Raw genomic sequence first — 20,686 nt, forward strand, 5'->3', positions numbered from 1 at the left:
TAATGATGAGTGAAAGGAAATGCCAGATGTACAAGACACTGGAGTTGAAACAAAGAAGTGCCAGTGGATTTAGAGCTAGAAGTGGTTGCAAAGATAGAGAAAGCAAAGCCACGGAGGCATCTGAACACCCTAGATGAGAATTTTAAATTTGCGATTCTAGTAGATTGAGAGCCAATACAAGTCAGTGAACACAGAGATGATTGGCTATCAGGACTTGGGATGCACACAGTCGAGTATTGGATGAGCTTGTGTTTGCTGATGGTGCAACAGCTTAGAGAATTTAGAGATAATAATAGAATGAATGCAGTCTCAGTGAGAGATAGGTTGAGGTGTGGGCAGAGATAGATGATATTAGGGAAGTTTAAGTAGCTGATCTTTGTACTGGAACAGATTTGACCTTGGAAGCTAATCTCAGCTCACAGACAATGTAATTTATTACTCTGATTGTGAACTTTTCATTGTGTAGCAGTGCATCCCTGAATGTGCAGCATAGAGTTGAAGAGATCATAGAGCACTAATTGGGATATGATAACATGGGGCATGAGGGGCTAACAAGGCTTTCTTAAGGAGGATGTGATGATAGCAGATTTGAAAGGGGGAAAGGTTGTATTTGAGGAAAGGGAACTATTTACAATTTCAACTAACAGGGCCAAGAGGGAATTTCATCAGCATCTTAGCGGAATTAGGATTAAGGGAGTGGGAAATGGATCTCATAGACAAAATGCACTTAGAGAGGATACGAGAGAAAATAGGAGTTACGTTTAGTAGAAAATGCAAGTTTAGAATTGGGACAGAAGAAGAATTCAGGGGAAACTTGAATTTGGGTAAGAGGAAAGGATGAATCTTGCAGAGGCAGCTGAATATCCATTGCTTCGTAATGATGAAATCTGTGAAGAGCTCCAACTTACTTTTGGAGAGAAGGAGAGAAATGGTTAAGATGACAATTGATGAAAGATATGTGAGGGTTATCTCTGAATTTTAGAATTTTTGGATATGATCTTTTTTATGAAGTTTGGAAAGTGAAATCTCATTAAAGGCCATTGGAATAGTCAAGCCTTGAGGTAATAACAACATGGATGATGGTTTCACTGGCAAACAGGCTGAGGTATAAGTGGCAAAGTCAGGAACTTGACAAAGAACATTGCACACGAGCATTTGGAGTAGTCCTAACAGTTTTGAAGAAGAATGATAAAACTAATCACAAGTGGTTGAAAAATCAAATCTGCATCACTCAAATGCATGGGTCCAAAGGTTTGGTTGCAGTTTAAGGTCAACCATCATGGATAAGAAATTGAGAAGTTGGTGATCTAGGCTTGAGTTTGGATCAGGGCTTACAGGGGTTGATGTCACAGTCTGGGGCTGGCAATAACAGAGATCATAGATTAAGAGTAGCAGTGATAAGAGAGAGGACAGTCAATGATCTTGTTCTTAATACAGAATCTAGAAGAGACCTCCTGTTTTATCTGAGCCCATATTCAGGTAAGCTACTGGTTTCTTTGTTGCAAGGAATCGTGAGGTTTGGTTTCTCTGAGTTTAACCTGCAAGTGATGTTAGCTAACACCAACCAAATCAATATTTTATGGGCTGTACCTGCAAAATATGTTATAATTTCCTTAATCAATTTGGTACTGAAAATATGCACAGGCTTGCTGCCTGCCATATTAGAGCTTGACAATGTATTTGTATTTTCATACTTGGCGCTTTAACACTCCGTATTGTTACAGTTCAAATGCAAGATTCAGTAAGTCCTTATGTCGCAATTCAATTACGGAATGAGTGGTCTACCACAAAGAACAAAAAGTGTGAGCTTTGCTAGATAATGAAGACTGACCATAGTGTGACAACTCTATAGCATAGATTGTCTGTTCAGTCTCATTGAATTTGACCTAAAATCACCAGTTCAAATTTCATATGTTTTAAGAGATTTCATACAGATTCCTGAAATGATCTGCAATCACATCACCATCCGAATAGTTTATGACCTGTGAGACCCCTTTAATACAGTTTGTAGCATTATCCAATCCATGAGTTACATTTCCTCTACTACTGAAAGTGGGCAGAAATAATGTTTTCTTGTCATTACTGTGCTTGTCTGTAAACAATAACTTCTAGTGGACAAAGTTTGATTAAATTTAATACAGAAATAGCTTATGGCCTGAGGAAGAAGCGATTAGTTTTTGGAACATGCAGAAATGGATACCAGAATATTTTACTAAAAGGTTTCATAATAATTGAGAGATTGGATGAATTAATTAATATTTTAGAGTGTGATTAGAGTGTGTTTTTGTTTTAGATGTGTGGATTGTCTCAGTTGCTGTGAGGGTATATATGATAGTTGTCAAAATGTGAACAGAGTTTTCAGAACAGAACATTGATTGGCTGGAAGTCTCTTCAGTGAGATTAGAACTCTCTTCACAAAAAAAAACTCTGCAATTACAAAGCACCATCCAAACATGTCTAAGGAAGACTTGCAGAATTTTAATAATGATGAGTGATAATGGGAACTGCAGATGCTGGAGAATCCAAGACAATAAAATGTGAGGCTGGATGAACACAGCAGGCCCAGCAGCATCTCAGGAGCACAAAAGCTGACATTTCGGGCCTAGACCCTTCATCAGAGAGGGGGATGGGGTGAGGGTTCTGGAATAAATAGGGAGAGAGGGGGAGGTGGACCGAAGATGGAGAGAAAAGAAGATAGGTGGAGAGGAGCGTATAGGTGGGGAGGGGATAGGTCAGTCCAGGGAAGATGGACAGGTCAAGGAGGTGGGATGAGGTTAGTAGGTAGGAGATGGAGGTGTGGCTTGGGGTGGGAGGAAGGGATGGGTGAGAGGAAGAACAGGTTAGGGAAGCAGAGACAGGTTGGACTGGTTTTGGGATGCAGTGGGTAGAGGGGAAGAACTGGGCTGGTTGTGTGGTGCAGTGGGGGGAGGGGACGAACTGGGCTGGTTTTGGGATGCGATGGGGGAAGAGGAGATTTTGAAGCTGGTGAAGTGCACATTGATACCATTGGGCTGCAGGGTTCCCAAGCGGAATATGAGTTGCTGTTCCTGCAACCAATGCCATCTCATTTTACAGGGGTTGATGTCACAGTCTGGGGCTGGCAATAACAGAGATCATAGATTAAGAGTAGCAGTGATAAGAGAGAGGACAGTCAATGATCTTGTTCTTAATACAGAATCTAGAAGAGACCTCCTGTTTTATCTGAGCCCATATTCAGGTAAGCTACTGGTTTCTTTGTTGCAAGGAATCGTGAGGTTTGGTTTCTCTGAGTTTAACCTATTCTCCCACTCACCTATCCCCTCCTCCCACCTCTAGCCGCACCTCCATCTCCTACCTACTAACCTCATCCCACCTCCTTGACCTGTCCGTCTTCCCTGGACTGACCTATCCCCTCCCCACCTATACGCTCCTCTCCACCTATCTTCTTTTCTCTCCATCTTCGGTCCGCCTCCCCCTCTCTCCCTAATTATTCCAGAACCCTCACCCCATCCCCATCTCTGATGAAGGGTCTAGGCCCGAAACGTCAGCTTTTGTGCTCCTGAGATGCTGCTGGGCCTGCTGTGTTCATCCAGCCTCACATTTTATTGTCCAGAATTTTAATAATGATGAGTTAACACAGCACAGGGAAGGTCTGAACTTTACATAATGCCTTCTTCACTTCTGTAAATACATACTATTGTAATTAATTTCATACTGATATGGAGTTTGTGTCCTATATGAAGTATTGACAAACTTTTTGATTGATTTAGCTTTCTTCATTTTTAAATATATATTCCAGTGGTACTGTGTATACTTTACAACTGTATCACTTTATTTATTAGGATTTTAAAATGTTTCTGAATCTGATGTTTCTTGCATTTCTGTTTAAGTTTGTGACAGCAGCTCATTTTACTCAGAGATCTTGACTTCGTGAACTATTTCGTTATTTGTAGTTGTATTTGGAACCATATCCTCAGGTGGTTCAGGATTCAGTGTTACATCAGGAGTTTCTTCAGTTGCAATAAATTCTTCAACAATTGGCTCTTTCAAATCTGTGCACAATACAGATTATCAATATGGTCAGTAATTATGCCAAAAATGGACAGGAAGAAATGAGATGGCATATTGAAAGCGTAAGTTTAACTTAAACCATTTTATAGCCACTTTAAAAGGATTTATAAATAAAGCAAAAGTTACTTAAATTATACTTCATAGCTGTTTAGATTTTTTGATTTCTGATTAAAGAACTCTGCAGTAGAATTAGCTTTTAGGTGATGATACCTAAGAGATATAAATTGATGAAAATACCAGTTAAATCTGTAAAAGAATAATGGTACTGTTAACTCCACAATTAAGAGTTTCTAACTTAGATGTATTAAACAGTTGAACAACAGTCATGAGACAATTTTAATAAAGCCTGAATACATTGTAGTTTCCTGTACCACTTACAAAAGCCTTAAGACCCTTGCCACATTTTGAAATTTCTACCTATGTTGCTTAAGGGCACTTTTGTATTATATTTTCTAAAACACAGTAATTGAATGAGCTTTAAATGTGTTAAATTCCCTAAGCAAATGTAACGGAGATACAGATTGAGATTCAGGGATAAGTCTAAACTGATGCGTTTTAGTCCTCGAAAATAACTTTCAATGATCATTCATATTTGATCTGGTTGAGCTGGTGATTCATTTGAGATTGACAGGGTGGTTGCCCGGGTAGCTTGATAAAGTTTTGCTTCCTGGAATCAATATAAGTGAAATGAGACAAAAGACATTGTTAGACCTGATTGATTGTAAACAATGGTTGAAAAAAACCTAAGAATAAACTGAGAATTAAGACCTCAGATTCAAACGGAAATATAGAGTGAATATTTTAGCTGCTGTCTGGAATTATGTATTGTATTTTTTGTTGTGTTTTTACATGAAACATTACAAAATATATTTCTGGAACTGCTTCTTCTTCCAGTCATATTTCCTGCAAAACATTTGTATTGTAAACCTTATCTAACCACAATGTTATGCAGTACTTCTAATCAAAAGTCCATAGAAAACCCGTTAGAGTGTGTAAACATTTATATTACCTGCCTCATAGGTAAACAGGACAAGGCATACAAGACTATAGGCCAAGTGCTGGAAAGTGGAATTAGGATAGTTGGGTGAGTGACAATGGGAACTGCAGATGCTAGAGAATCCAAGATAATAAAATGTGAGGCTGGATGAACACAGCAGGCCCAGCAGCATCTCAGGAGCACAAAAGCTGACGTTTCGGGCCTAGACCCTTCATCAGAGAGCTCCCTGATGAAGGGTCTAGCACGAAACGTCAGCTTTTGTGCTCCTGAGATGCTGCTGGGCCTGCTGTGTTCATCCAGCCTCACATTTTATTATTTAGGATAGTTGGGTGGTTGTTTTGATTGCAGCATACTCAATGGGCTAAGAAGCCTTATTCTGTGCTGTAGCCTGTATGATAATGACTCTCTGACATTTTGGTACATTCCCTGGGCTATGTTGCATTGTATAAGTAAATATTGGACATTATGAGTTAGGACAGGAATGTAAAGAATGGGGGATCTGCTAAGAAAGTAACTTTCTTTTACTCTGTCATGGGATATGAGTATCGCAGTTCAAACCTGCATTTGTTGCCCATCCGTATTTGCCCTTGAGGTAGCAGTACCTGTATACCTGTAATACAGGAACAACTACATTGTTGTAAGGAAGGGAGTACGAATATTTTGAGTGTTAATGTTGTTTAATTATGTGTGTTAATAATTGTACAAATAAAGTTGCAGAAAGTGCCATTACAGATTAAACTGACAAACTTTACCCAGTAAAGAATCAAAAGCTATTACTCACCTCTTTCTGCATGAATGACAGTTTTCCTTCCAGTTGCCTTCGATGTGTCTTTGGTCAGAGTTTCCTGGACATTGCCAGCAGCATCAGCAACATACATAGCCACGCAAAGTTCTCCACAGGATTTGGAAATCATCAGCTAATCAGAAAAATTATTCATTGGTTATGAGAAAACATATTGCCCCATGTATAGATAAAATTATCCGGAGAAGAGCCACGACTATAGTAAATATTCTATGTTTCCTGAAATAGTATTACTCACTGGAAGCAATATTCAATGTCATCTGCTGAGACAGATTTGGACGCAAGGAAGGACATATAAATGGAGAGTCTCTTACCTCATTGCCATCTTTGCACCAATTATGTCGGTGCCAGAAAGACTCATGGATGGCCTTCCCACCCTGATGCCACTTGAAACCTTTAACTGAGCAATTAAAACTGATGGTATTCAGCAAGCACTATGCAGAGCAGTCACCATTTGTGTTTTTTTGGAAGTTCCTTGAGCAAGAGGTTCTGGACAGTTTCCTCCATGTAACACACTCAGTGCATTAAGAAAAGTGATATCCCTTGTAATATCAATAAGGAATATTCTGATTCTAATTCCAATATCTCGGGAAGTGCAACTGGAAAGGAATATCATTTGTCTAACATCAAAATAGAGTCACAACTAGAAGCATACATAGGTTAGCCCCAGCCTCCAACCGACAGGTCTTCAAACACATTGCTGGTTCTACTTTGTGAAGATTTTGGGCAATGAGTTCTAGCTGGGCAGGCCAGTGCCTGTTACCAAGGAAGTTCATACTCAATGAGCTGTACAGAGAGATTAGTTAATGATAATCCATGAAGCTTGTAGAAGAAATCACAACATCTGTTCTCCATCCCTCTCCGAGTTAATAGCCTCCATCTCATCCTCACTCTCTTGTGGCCTGCGGGGTAGCAATGGCAGCTACCGTTACCCTTAACTGTGCTGGTATTTACAGCATCAAGGGATTATGGCTTTCCAAGTGGCTGGCAGCTCTTTGGTAGTGGAAATTCCACCCCTAGGGACTTTGCTGCCGGTGATGGTGGCTAAAGAAAGTAATGCAACATATTGTACAAATAAATTATTGGACACTATAAGTTAGGACAGGAATGGAAAGAATACATCATTTGCTAAGAAAGCAGCTTTCTTTTATTTTGTCATGGGATATGGCCATGGTTGTTTGGACCAGCATTTGTTGCCCATCTCTAATTGCTCTCTAGCTGACAGAGTAGACCCCCTTCATTTGGATTAAATCCTACCCTGGATTACCATTTAACATTAGTCATATAAAAATTTTTTAGAAGTATTTATTTTTATTAAATGAATGTAAAAATCTTGTTTGTAAATTGAATAATTTATTATTAGTTCTATGTTGAGCCATTATAAAGAACTATACATTAGTGATAGCATGCTGTTGACCCCACAAGCTTATGTTATTGTATAAATAGATTCATGGCTGACACATTTTGCTTTTGATAAGTAACACTTCAAATTGCTATGACCCTTGTGTCATGTTGTCCAGCAAATGGTGATTAATAAATACTACACCTAACAATGTAGGTAGTATAATAAGCTAATAATATTCTGGGCAACAATACAAGTACTCTCCCGACTATTGCAAGCATCTTAAATTGTTTCACTACTTTAGATGTACAGTAAAAGTGCAAATTGTTGTAGAAATGAAACAAAATGACAAAAGCTAGTGGGGTGACATCTACAATACACATATAATATTTCTTCTTAATTCCGAGAGCAGTGATGGATCTGCTTAATGCAGTCAGTTGAAAAGAAAATTGGACAGGCAATAAAATAGGTTGCCAAATTGCCATTGTAAAAGGACAGGAATTTTATAATCAAATGTTTTTGCATCAGCAGCTAATGTTGGTCAGAAACCACAGTGATGGTGATGATGTGGGGGACCTTATCAAAACCATTGAAAGCTTTGGAAGGTTTTTGGAATAAAAAAGTGGCATATTATTTCTAATGTGATGTTATGCTGTGGACATAATCCTGATGTGTGTTCCTAGCATACAGAGATCCAGGTTGGGATTTGTTCAGTTGTAATGTCAGCTACAAATAGATTTGATGCTATCCCGCTGTTCAAATTCTTAATTAAAACACTGATTTCAAGATCCAGCACTTCCAACCGGGAGTAAATCTCCCAAGGATATATCCTAGGAAATGATAGACAAAGATGCTGTTATTTCTGGGAAAGAACAATCAGAGGCAATGCCCTGACAGTTATGGCAAGTTCTACTCACCACCTGGACAGGAGCACAGAATTTTGTTTTACATTGATAAGTTAAAAGTGAATTAACCATTGAAAAATCAATCCACAGATATTTTAGGTATCTTCACGAGAGCGTTGGGTTGGGGATAACAATGAACCCCGTACAAACAAAAAAAAATTTGTAGGTAGATGATCTACTATATCAAAATGGATACATACAATATTCATACAATACTTGCAGAGAAAAAATTTGCAAGGAACAAATAATACTACTTTCATAATAGTGATTTATGAAGGGCCTACATGATATTTTTGCAAAAATATGTTAGTCATTCCTATTTTTAGATTTACATCTTATAATCATTTGGTCTCATGAAAACCCTTCATTTAAAGGTTTTGCACATAATGGCCTGATTTTCTGGCCCACTTGCAGCAATGTGGGAGTAAGTGGTGTGGGGTGGGGGAGGTAGTGTGTGGGTAGCTGCACCTCACCAGGAACCCATAACTTTGAACTGTGAGCCTGTCTGTAATATTGCAACTTGACCATAACATTGAATCTTACCTCTGGATTTCCCAGCTGGAAGACATAAGGATGCTTTGAGGCAATCTGTTTCAGTTCTGCTATTTAAAGCTACCTTGCAAGGCTAAGAGTTAAAGTATTGTCAAAGTATCAAGGCAGAGTGTGCAGCAGAATAGGAGGAGTATTAACATGCTTAGACAGCATCATAGTATTCAGATGTAACCGTGACCAAAGCCACAGATGGAAAGTTGACTGCCAAGAGGAAAAAGATGGGTGTGGCTGGTGATGACCAAGCAAATCAATAGTTAAGTGTTGTGCCTCATGTCTGGATAGAGTGCTGATAAGGTGTACAGTCTTGAATATTGAGGTCCCTAGCAGTTGTTACCGTGCAGCCACTGTCCTGTCTTTTTCTATGTGAGCTGAATGAGAGTCTGACTGGGGAACAGTGATGATGAGGGGATTTGGAAGTATAGTCTGGTCTTTTTAGGGTTCATTGTGTAAATTGGGAGGATAGTACAGTAGGTGTGATTAGAAGTGTGGTTGGAGGGCCGGTTGTGGAATTATCCAGCTACTGGACCAGCTTTGAAACTGTCTATCATTTTCAGGATACGTATCCATGTAAGTCCTGCAAACATATGCACAGAACCAGCCAATTGGAACTTAAATTCCGTGGGCATTTTATAGACATGTCTGTATGTTAGGACTCTGCAGAAGTCCCATCTCAAATGATCCAGAGACCAGAGACTTACATAAATCTGTTTCTGTATGTTGATTGAGGGATAAATATAGGTCTCCTCATGATTTTAAAAAAAGCATTACTGCTATTCTTCAAAATAACTCAAAATAATGACATTTTGCATCCACCAAAGCAGGCAATTGAGCTCTGGTTTACTATCTCATTTCAAAGACAGTATCTCCAGCATTACAGCCTTCCCTCAGTGTTGCATTGGAGTATGAACCTTGATTTTTGTATTTAATGCTTGGGTGTGAGACTTGAGCCCGGAACTTTGTGGTTCAGAGGCAAGATTGCTACCAACAAAGCAACAGCCAATACTAGAAAGCAAAGGATTTGGAGTTGAGTAAGGGTATTGCTTTTTAGCACCATGTAAATATCTCACAATTTCTGTTTAACATCTTTTAGTCATAAAATTAATGTCAAAGTCCTAATGTCCTATCTTTCCCATGTTTGCCTGCTGCCCACTCAGTGCCGTTCTGCATAGTGAGGAATTGTATGGTAAGAGTTAAGGATCTCAATCTATGAGAGGAGTGAATTGAAGTTTGTCTGGCTTCTTCTCAGGGCTTATGAGGGTGGGTGGGGCAGGCACAGGTTCAGCTATGAGCGTTCGGTAACTGCACTGGCTCTGATGAAAGGAAGTGTGCCTGATTCAATTCTTTCCAGACACTTCTCGTAGCTGAGCGCTGTAAGTACTGTCAACATCTTATTCTCCTCCTCCTCCCCATTTTTGAAATGTGCAAATCTGCATGTCATCCTGAGCTCATGCCTTGCTACCAGATAGTGTTGTGGAAGGCACAGCAGAATACTACAATCTGGAAATATTATTTGGTGCATGCTTCCCAGATCTGTCCAGACTTGAATTAAACATTTAGCATCCTGATAACCTTCTTAATGACCACATTTTTGGAGGATGAGCCATCCACTGAGTCTGTTTGGAGCACAGAGATCTTGTGGAAAACTGGTACAGAATGAAGCCAGTATGCGGCATCCTAGGTATTTTTTTTTAAGAGGAAATAATGGCATAGTGGTATAATCACCGCACCAGAAACCCAGGTAATGCCCTGGCAACCTGTATTATCTCAAACAGTGGAATTTGAATTTTAAGAATCTGAAATTAAAGGTCAAATAATAACCATGAAATAGCTGACAATTGTCATAAATGTTCATCTGGTTTACTAGCATCTTTTGGAGTGATGTCTGCAGTTCCTACCCACTGTAATGTGGTTGGTTTCTGCCTGCTGAAATGCCAACAACCGATTTGTTAGTATCAAGATTTCAAAGAAATCAAATCAATAGACCACTGGCCAAGGACCTAAGTTTCAGAAATGCTAATGGCAAACTCAGCCCAGTTGACCCTGTAAAGTGCTTCTTAGTAATATCTGTGCCCTTGTGCCAAAATTGGGAGAGCTGTCTTATTGGCTACAGTAATACTCATGAACTTTGAAGGCAATGGTTTAGGCAAAACCATCATTGTCCTTGGTAATGTACTGTGCTACCTAGAGGTGATGTCACAGTGGCACATATTGGGCGGGGGGGGCGGAGTTACCCGGGAGGTGCCCTGGGAATCCTCAACATTGACTCTGGGTCCTTTGAAGTCTCATAGCTTGAGGCCACATATGGACAAGAGAACTTCCTGCTGATTACCACATCATAACTCTAGCTGATGAATTAGTATTCCCTACATTGAACACCACTAAAATACTAAAGTTGGCAAAGGTGCAGAGTATATAAGACCATAAGAAATAGGAACAGGACCAGGCTGTTCAGTCCCTTAAACCTGGTAACTATTCAGTAGGATCATGACTAATCTGACATTCCCCATGTCCACTTTCCGGCCCTTTACCTGGATCCTTTGATTCCACTAGTGATCAAGGATCTCTGAGGGGGAGACTTCAATGTTCACAATGTTCATCACCAATAATGCCTTGACAACCGCACTGCTGTCCGAGTTAGTCAAATTCTAAAAGACATATTTGCTAGACTAGGTCATCTAGTGGTGAGAGAGTGAGCAAGAAGGAATGATCTGCTTGACCTAATCCTCATCAATCCATCTCCTGATGACTCACACGTCCATGACAGTATTGGTGAGAGTGATCATCCATAGCCCAAATTTAATACAAACCTGTAAATGTTACTAAAAGGTAAAGTCCTGTCTTCACATTAAGGATATCCTTTGTCATTTACTGTGCCACTACCACTGTGTTAGATGAGATAGATTGCAAACAAATCTAGCTCAACTTAAGACTGGGCATTCATGGGACACTGTAGGCCATCAGCAGTAGTAGAAATCTTTTCGGACACAATCTGAAATCTCACGGCCCAGCATTTCCCCACAACACCATTGGCATCAAACTAGGTAATCAACTCTGGTTAAATGAAGAATGCAGGAGGGCAGTCTAGGAGTAGCAACAGGCATACCTGAAAATGAAGTGTTGACCTGAAGGAGTTACAAAACAGGACAAGCAGCAAGTCATTGACAGAAAAGGATAGCCTTAGATTACAAGAGAATAAAGCTGGGCTCAGCAGGTGGACTGATCAGCAAATCGAATTTGATTCCCAATATTTTTTATTCCATCACTGGACATGGGCATTGCTGGCTGGGCCAGCGTTTATTGCTTGCCCCTAAATGTCCTTGAGAAGGTGATGGTGAGCTGCCTTCTTGAAACACTGCAGGCCACGTGCTGTAGATAGACCCACAGTGATGTTACGGACTGAGGTCCAGGATTTTGCAGATTGTGAAGGAATGATCATATATGTCCAAGTCAGGATTGTGAGTGGTTTGGAGGAAAACATGCAGGTACTGGTGTTACCATGTATCTGCTGCCTTTGTCTTTGTAGATTGATGTGGTCATGAGTTTGGAAGGTGATGTATAAGGATCTTTGGTTGATTTCTGCAGTGCACCTTGTAGTTGGTACAAACTGTTGTTGATAGTGAAGGGAACGGATGCTTACCGATCTAGTGCCAATCAAGCGGGCTGCTTTCTCCTGGTTGGCTGTTTAGCTTCGAGTTTTATTGGAACTGTACCCATCCAGACAAGTGGGGAGTATTCCATCATACTGCTGACTTGTGCCTTGTAGATGTTGGACAGATTTGGGGATTCAGCAGTTAAATTATTTGCTGCAGCATTCACAGCCTCTGACCTTTTGTTTTGTAGCCACTGTATTTGTTCGGCAAGTCTAGTTGAGTTCCGCATCAGTAGTAACTCCCAGGATGATAGTGAGGGATTCAGTGATGGTAGCACCATTGAATGTCAAAGGACAGAGTTGAGATGGTCATTCCTGGGAACTTGTGTGGTGCTAATATTACTTGGATTTGTCAACCCCTGCTTCGATATTGTCCAGATCTTGTTGCATTTAACATGGACTGCTTCAGTATCTGAAGAGTAACAAATGGTCCTGAACATTGTGCAAACATCGGTGAATATCCCCACTTATGTCATGATGGAGGCAATATCATTGATGAAGCAGCTAAAGGTGGACCTAGGAAACTACACTGAAAAACTCCTGCAGAGATGTCCAGGAGGTCTGATGACTGACCTCCAACATCCACAACCAACTTCCTACATGCAAGGATGACTCCAACCAGTGGAGAGTTTGGCCCTGATACACATTTATTCTAGTTTGCTGTGGTTCCTTTATGCCACACTCAGTTGAAGTCAAGGGCTATTGCTCTCACACGCCTCAGGAATTCAGCTCTTTTGCCCAAGTTTGAATCAAGGCTGTAATGAGGTCAGGAGCTGCTTGGTAGCACTGTTTATGGCGCCTTCCATCACTTTATTGATAATCCAGTGTAGACTGATGGGGCAGTAATTGGCTGGGTTGGATTAGCCCTGCATTTTGTATACAGGACATATTATGGCAATTTTTCACATTGTTGGGTAGATGCCAGTGTTGTAACTGTACTGGAACAGCTTAGCTAGGGGAGCAGTAAGTTCTGAAGTGCAAGTCTTTAGTACCACTACTGGAATGTTATCAGAGCCCAAAGCCTTTGCAGTATCCAGTGCCTCCAACTGTTTCTTGATATCACATGGAGTGAACCAAATTGGCTGAAGGCAGGTATCTATGATGCTGGGGACCACTGGAGGAGGCCAGTGACGTTCCACTCAACACTTCTGACTAAAGTTTGCTGTGAATGCTTCAGCTTTATTCTTTGCACTGATGTGTTGGGCTCTTCCATCATTGAGGATAGGGATATTTGTCGAGTCCCCTCCTCCACTGAGTTGTTTCACTATCCACCATCATTCATGAGAGGGTGTGGCAGGACTGCAGAGCTTTAATCTGAACCATTTATGGTGGGATTGTTTAGCTCTGTCTATTAATTGCTCCTTTTGTTTTTGGTATGCAAGTAGCCCTGTTTGGTAGCTTCACCAGGTTGACATCTCATTTCTGGTATGCGTGGTGCTGCTCTTGGCATGCCCTTGTATACTCTGCAATGAATCAGGGTTGATCTCCTGGCTTGATGGTTCAGTGGGGGATATGCCTGACTGTGATGTTGCAGATTGTGTTGGTGTACAATTCTGCTGCTATTGATCACCCACAGTGCCTCATGGATGCCCAGTCTTGAGTTGCTAAATATGTTCAAAGTCTGTCCCATTTTGCAGAGTTGTAGTGCCACACGACACAATGGAAATTATTCTTAATGTGAAGGTGGGACTTGTTCTCCATGAGGATTGTGCAGTGGTCACTTCTACCAATACTGTCATGGAACAATGCATCTGCAGACAGCAGATTGGTAAGGATAAGATCAAGTATGTTTTTCCCTCTTATTGTTTGCCTCACCACCTTTCACAAACCCGGTCTAGCAGCTGTGTCCTTCAGGACCCACTTAGCCCAATCAGTTGTGCTGTTCAATGAAGTATTACTGTGCCACATATGTGCCATCAAAAGCTTTTCTTTTCATTTTTTCCCCATTACAGGCACTAAGAATGACAGTATGTGGCTTACAACCTTTGACCTGGTGCACAACATGGCTTTAAATATCGTTCTGGGCAATGCAAATCCTGGAAGGTTCTGGAGTGGACAGCATTTCTGCAACTGGTGAGTGCAATATAGTATGTCATGGGAATGGCACAAAGGTAATATGGCAACTGCAGAGATTTGCATGAAGTATTTCACCTGAACCCAAGGAGAGAAAAGTCCTTATGGCAAAATGTCACAAATGGAATTAAATTGAATTAGCTTTATTGTCATACATACTCAAATGAGTACGTTGAAAAGTTTGCAGAGTCTTCAGTACAAGTTCTTAGGAAAAGAAATTAGAAAACTAAAGAAATAAAAAGTGCAGCATTGCAGAATAAATTATAAAATAGAGATAGAAAAAGTTCAGAACAATGGTGCGTCTAACCCAGTTCATGCTAGCACCTAGCTTCCAATCCGCACTGGGCTTTGAGTGCAGACCATGCTAGGATTCACCTCAAGGCTCACGAGGCAGGGAGACTGCTCTAGGGTCACCTTGAGGCCAAATGACCATGCTGAGGCCTCACTGGGCCAAAACACTACCATGGGCTGCTGAAAGACCACCATGCTGGGCTGAGAGACTGCCATTCAGCATCGAAAGACTACCATTCCAGGCACAAAAATAACCATGCTGGATGGCTGAATGACTGAGATGTTAATCTAGGAGTCTGCAATGTCAGGCTGAAAGACCATCACGTCAGGCTGAGCGGCTGCCATATTTGACTGCTAAGAGACTGAGACTCAAGGATGGGAAGTTGCCACACTGGACCTAGAAGACTCTGCAATAGGCTGGTGGACCGCCACACCAGGCAGAGAAAATGCCTCACAAGGTCAGCGCTGAGGCCAGGAATCCAAGTCAATTAGAAAGAAGAGAGAAGAAGGAAAAAAAAGAATGAAAGAGAAAAAAGAAGAAAAGAAAGATAAAGTAACGGACAGAGCGGATGAACCCTGGCTGACATGTCCTATTCCACCGCTGTCTTAGATTTGGAGATGTAATAATAAAAAACTACAGTCCTGGCTTCTTATTGGACTCTTGGGAGTGCACTTTCTTTCCTCAAACCACGCTCTGAATCAAGCTTTGAATGAACTGAATGAACAGGATGAAGGGTCTAGGCCCGAAACGTCAGCTTTTGTGCTCCTGAGATGCTGCTTGGCCTGCTGTGTTCATCCAGCTCCACACTTTGTTAGCTCAGATTTTCCAGCATACACAGTTCCCACTATCTCTAAAGCTCTGAGTGATATTGTTTTGCAAGGAAGCTAAGGTGTGATTAGATTCAGCTATGTCTCTTTCCTTTATTATATTCCAACTTCAACTGGATTTCTGATTTCAATTCACTAATTCTTCTTGTTCTCATCAACTATCCCTTGGACTGATGCTGATGTCTACTCAGGGTCATGGTTTGCTGCCATGCATCTTCTTGTGACTGAAGAGGTTGATTCTCATCCAATGGTACATTGGAGCAAAATGTCCCATGGTGTGTGAGAGCAGGAGTGTAAAATTTGCTTTTGCTGTTCCCTCTGCCTGTCCTCATCCTCATTATTAAGGCTTTCAGAGCCAAAAATGTAGAAGCCTAATTAACAAGTTGTCAGCATTTTGAAATATTTTAGCAAGCTGCTCCCAGCCATCAATATCAATGCTGTTGTGCTTCTTTGAGAGCTGCATAGTGATTTTGCAGCAGTATCTTTGTCTTCCTCTGGATTAATACCCATTTGATAGTTCAGTAAAAAGAACATGCTGAGGAGATGCTTTTACCCATACAGATAGTGTCTAGTCTGTTTTTGATTTTGCAGAGGAGTTTTGCTTGAATGTTTATAGGTTTAACTTCAAAGAGGACTCCAGGATTTGTTCGACAGTCCTCAAATGAATTCAGAGAGTGCAGTGGACGCATCGCAAGTTAAATTTCTCTATCTCTCTTAGTACGTGACTGAAACACAGTCCAAGTTTCACTGTAGTGCAGTCATGTGGTGACGGCAGTTGTTCTGTATACTAAGTCTTATGTTGATTTGTAGACAACATTGTTGTCAGACGATCAGTGCTGTACTTTCAGAAAGTTGAGCTGACATAACTGATGTAGTATTCAATCTCCTCATCAATGGTGACCTTTTGAGAGAGGTGGCCTTCACGGTATGGGAAGTACACAATACATTTCAGGGTGTCTCCTTTAACATATAAAGTGGAATGTATGACTAACCAGGTCTGGGTCAATATGTGAATTCTGTTTTGGTACCATTCAAGGATAGGCTCAGTCTCTTGAGAACTGAAGACGTTAAGGGTAGCTTGCAAATGTGACAATGATACTACATTGATATGCAGATAAATGCATGTTTGCTTCTGCTGGTGAAGTTCAGTTCAATTTTGTTCAACTGACGATAAAGATACTTGCAAAGAAATGTTATAACACTTACACCACAGAGCAGTTGACCTGTGATGATGTAAATAACCACAATCAAATAGATTGTAAATAGTACTTGTGCTTTCACACAGCCTTGCTAAGGTGTCAAGCTAAGGGTTTTTATTTCAGATCTTTGATACAGTCATTTCATCATGAAACAGTTGCAGGATTGTAATGACATTTCTTGAACATCCAAGTCTCTGATCTTCATCACTGGTTGAACAAATCTGTGATCAAGCAAGCAGAACCCGTCCTCTCATGGATTACGTTATCACCTAGACTTAAACAATGATATAATATAGGTGATGCCAATGCTCCAATTTGGGGTTGCCTTTGTGGGGTTTTAAGACCATAAGACCATAAGACATAGGAGTGGGAATAAGGCCATTCGGCCCATCAAGTCCACTCCGCCATTTAAATCATGGCGGATGGGCATTTCAACTCCACTTCCCTGCACTCTCCCCGTAGCCCTTGATTCCTTGTGAGAACAAGAATTTGTCTCTCTCTGCCTTGAAGGCATCTAACGCCCGGCCTCCACTGCACTCCGTGGCAATGAATTCCACAATCCCACCACTCTCTGGCTGAAGAAATGTTGTCTCATTTCCGTTTTAAATTTACCCCGTCTAATTTTAAGGCTGTGCCCACGGGCCCTAGTCTCCCCGCCCAACGGAAACAACTTCCTAGCGTCCACCCCTTCCAAGCCATACATTATGTTGTGAGTTTCTATTAGATCTCCCCTCAACCTTCTAAATTCTAATGAGTACAATCCCAGGATCCTTAGCCGTTCATCATACGTTAAACCTACCATTCCAGGGATCAGCCATGTGAATCTCCGCTGGACACGCTCCAGGGCCAGTATGTCCTTCCTGAGGTGTGGGTCCCAAAATTGGACACAGTATTCTAAATGGGGCCTAACTAGAGCTTTATAAAGCCTCAGAAGCACATCGCTGCATTTATATTCCAACCCTCTTGAGATAAACGACAACATTACATTCGCTTTCTTAATTACGGACTCTACCTGCAAGTTAACTTTTAGAGAATCCTGGACCAACACTCCCAGATCCCTTTGCACCTCTGCTTTACACATTTCCTCAGCATTTAGAAAATAGTCCATGCCTGTATTCTTTTTTCCAAAGTGCAAAACCTCACATTTACTCGCATTGAATTTCATCAGCCATTTCCTGTACCACTCTCTTAAACTGTCTAAGTCTTTCTGCAGCTTCCCCACCTCCTCAGTACTACCTGCCTATCCACCTATCTTCGTATCATCGGCAAACTTCGCCAGAATGCCCCCAGTCCCTTCATCCAGATCATTAATATGTAACGTGAACAGCTGCGGCCCCAACACTGAACCCTACAGGACACCACTCGCCACCGGTTGCCATTCCAAAAAAGAGCCTTTTATCCCAACTCTTTGCCCTCTGTCAGACAGGCAATCCTCGATCTAAGCCAGTAGCTCATCTCGAATACCATGGGCCCTCACCTAGCTCAGCAGACTCCCATGAGGCACTTATCAAAGGCCTTTTGGAAGTCTAGATAGATAACATCTACTGGGTTTCCCTGGTCTAACCTACTTGTTACCTCTTCAGATAATTCTAACAGGTTTGTCAAGCATGAGCTCCCCTTACTAAAACCATGCTGACTTGTTCTAATCTGACCCTGCACTTCCAGGAATTTAGAAATCTCATCCTTAACCATGGGTTCTGGAATTTTACCAACAACCGAGGTTAGGCTAATCAGTTGATCCTTTCTTAAACAAGAGGGTTACAACAGCAATTTTCCAATCATCTGGGACTTTCCCTGACTCCAGTGACTTCTGAAAGGTCACAACCAAAGCCTCCGCTATTTCCTCAGCCACCTCCCTCAGAACTCTAGGATGTAACCCATCGGGGCCAGGAGATTTATCAATTTTTAGACCTTTTGGCTTTTCTAGCACTTCTTCTTTTGTAATGCCTACCATACTCAACTCTGCCCTCTGACTCTCCCTAATTGTTGGCATACTACTCACGTTTTCCACTGTGAAGACTGACGCAAAGTACTTATAAGGTCTTCAGCGATTTCCTTATCTCCCATCACTAGCCTTCCAGCATCAATTTGGAGCGGCCCAATGTCTACTTTTGCCTCTCGTTTGTTTCTTATGTATTGAAAGAAGCTTTTACTGTCATTTCTAATATTACTGGCTAGCCTACCTTCATATTTGATCCTCTCCTTCCTTATTGCTCTCTTTTGTTATCCTCTGTTTGTTTTTGTAGCCTTCCCAATCTTCTGATTTCCCAGTGCTCTTGGCCACTTTATAGGCTGTCTCTTTTTCTTTGATATTTGTATTTGTCTCCTGCCAGAAAAGAGTTTTTTGAGCACAATTTGTCAGCAGGACATCATTTTGCATTTATTTTTCCTGTACTATTTTTTCTCAAAGATTCTGGTGCAAAGATTGGAGTCACAGATAAACCAGGCTTTAGGATCCCTCAAACAGATGCTATTTTTCTCCTTTGGGATGGCAATAAGAATTTCATCAAGATCAGAGTATAACTTCTGTATTGTTTGTTTACTGTATTTAGGTTTCCTTTGAGTTACTGACTTCGGGTCTTTAATCCTTTTCACGCATAGTCAATGTATCTCAGGTATCACTTTCAAGCATGTCTTTCTCTTTTTGGGGTGAAATTTGTCATTTTTGTTCCTAATAATGCAAATTTGCATTTATTGCATTTTTCATTGCTGTAACTAATTCTGAATTTTGTTTTCTTTTAGTTTAATTCCATTCATTTTGACAGCTTTCTCACAGCCAGCAAACAATGCAGTGGAGTTGTCCAGATTAACAACATTTTACTTAAATGTTAGTGAGGTAACGGGATCTGTAGTCACAATGAGCGTCAGAATGTTTGTTTTAATATCATTTCCTGTGAATTCTAATTGGCACTTCTTCAGCCCTGAGTTGTAGCTTCTCCCCACTCTTGACCATCTATGTTGCAGTCTCTTCCCCCTCAGACACGGATGGGTGTGTCACTGGGCCAGCATTTATTGCCTATCCCTAAATGCCACGTTACTGTGGACCAGGAGCCACATGTAGGCGAGACCAGGTGAGCACAGCTGATTCCCCTCCTGAAAGAGCAGTAGTCAAGCGTTGGATCTTATTGGTATTCAGCAGCAGTCACATGGTCTAGCTTTTCAATTCCAATTTGCCATTGAATTCAAATTTCAACATCTGCCACGGTTAGCTTTGAACACATGTGGACCTTAACCCATGGTTTATGAATTACCAGTCCAGTGACATTACCACTACATTAATGCCTTCCCTTTCTATTGAAGACAACTTTCCATCTCCATTGATGCTGACTATCATTTATTAGGGATTCTATTGATTTTAGTTCAATTTAATGATCCTGAGCATTTTCCCAAGGCAGGCATCCAGTCATGCCTTGCATCTTTGCTGAATATCAGAATAGATTTCCAAGGATTCTCAGAAATAGCTTATATATTATGGATCCTAATAAAAAATGTTAGCAAGCAATTCTTTCTTATCTGTAACCTTGGTCTTAGTCTAACACAATCTCAACTGTGGTAACTTAAATGCAACAAACAAACTGCAATAAGTCAGCAGGAGGTCAAGATGACATTCAGTTAGATACCATTTTCGATCTCATCTCATAACACAGCATCGCTTATACGAAAGCAAAGTGCTGCATGTGCTGAAAATCTGAAATAAAACAGAAAATGCAGAAAATTTTCAGAAGATTTGGCACCACCCAAGTTGAAAGAAAAAATTATCCCAGGCAAAATTTTCGTCTAGAAGTGAAAGGGTTTTTGAGATGGTTATGTCCACAGCTTCTCACTACTGATCAATGTGTGGGTCTGTCAGTATGTTCCTGGCTCTAGCCTATTTTCAGGAAATCTGATGCATGAAAGTGGAGGGAGGAAGGTGGGATGAAAGCTAAGTGCCTGTTGTTAGTAAATTAGGCCATTAAATTGCGAGGCATGGGGCATGCCTCGCAAACTTATTAGATTTT

General features: G+C 40.9%; 1 protein-coding gene across 5 annotated transcripts in view; it reads right to left on the bottom strand.

Annotated features, from left to right (window-relative positions):
* Positions 1-3,573: 3,573 nt before the first annotated feature.
* The window catches only part of myom1b (myomesin 1b), a 163,020-nt gene continuing 145,907 nt past the window's right edge, over positions 3,574-20,686 (bottom strand). For all 5 annotated transcript variants that reach the window (XM_048529114.2, XM_048529117.2, XM_048529112.2 and 2 more), the window contains 2 exons: positions 5,829-5,964; positions 3,574-4,031 (listed from right to left, as the gene is read on the bottom strand). In XM_048529114.2, coding sequence (XP_048385071.1) covers positions 3,889-4,031; positions 5,829-5,964 — 279 coding nt within the window. In that variant the 3' untranslated portion in view covers positions 3,574-3,888. The remainder of the gene's footprint in view (positions 4,032-5,828; positions 5,965-20,686) is intronic.

This window comes from Stegostoma tigrinum, chromosome 5, assembly GCF_030684315.1.
Source record: "Stegostoma tigrinum isolate sSteTig4 chromosome 5, sSteTig4.hap1, whole genome shotgun sequence".
Taxonomy (NCBI): Eukaryota; Metazoa; Chordata; class Chondrichthyes; order Orectolobiformes; family Stegostomatidae; genus Stegostoma; species Stegostoma tigrinum.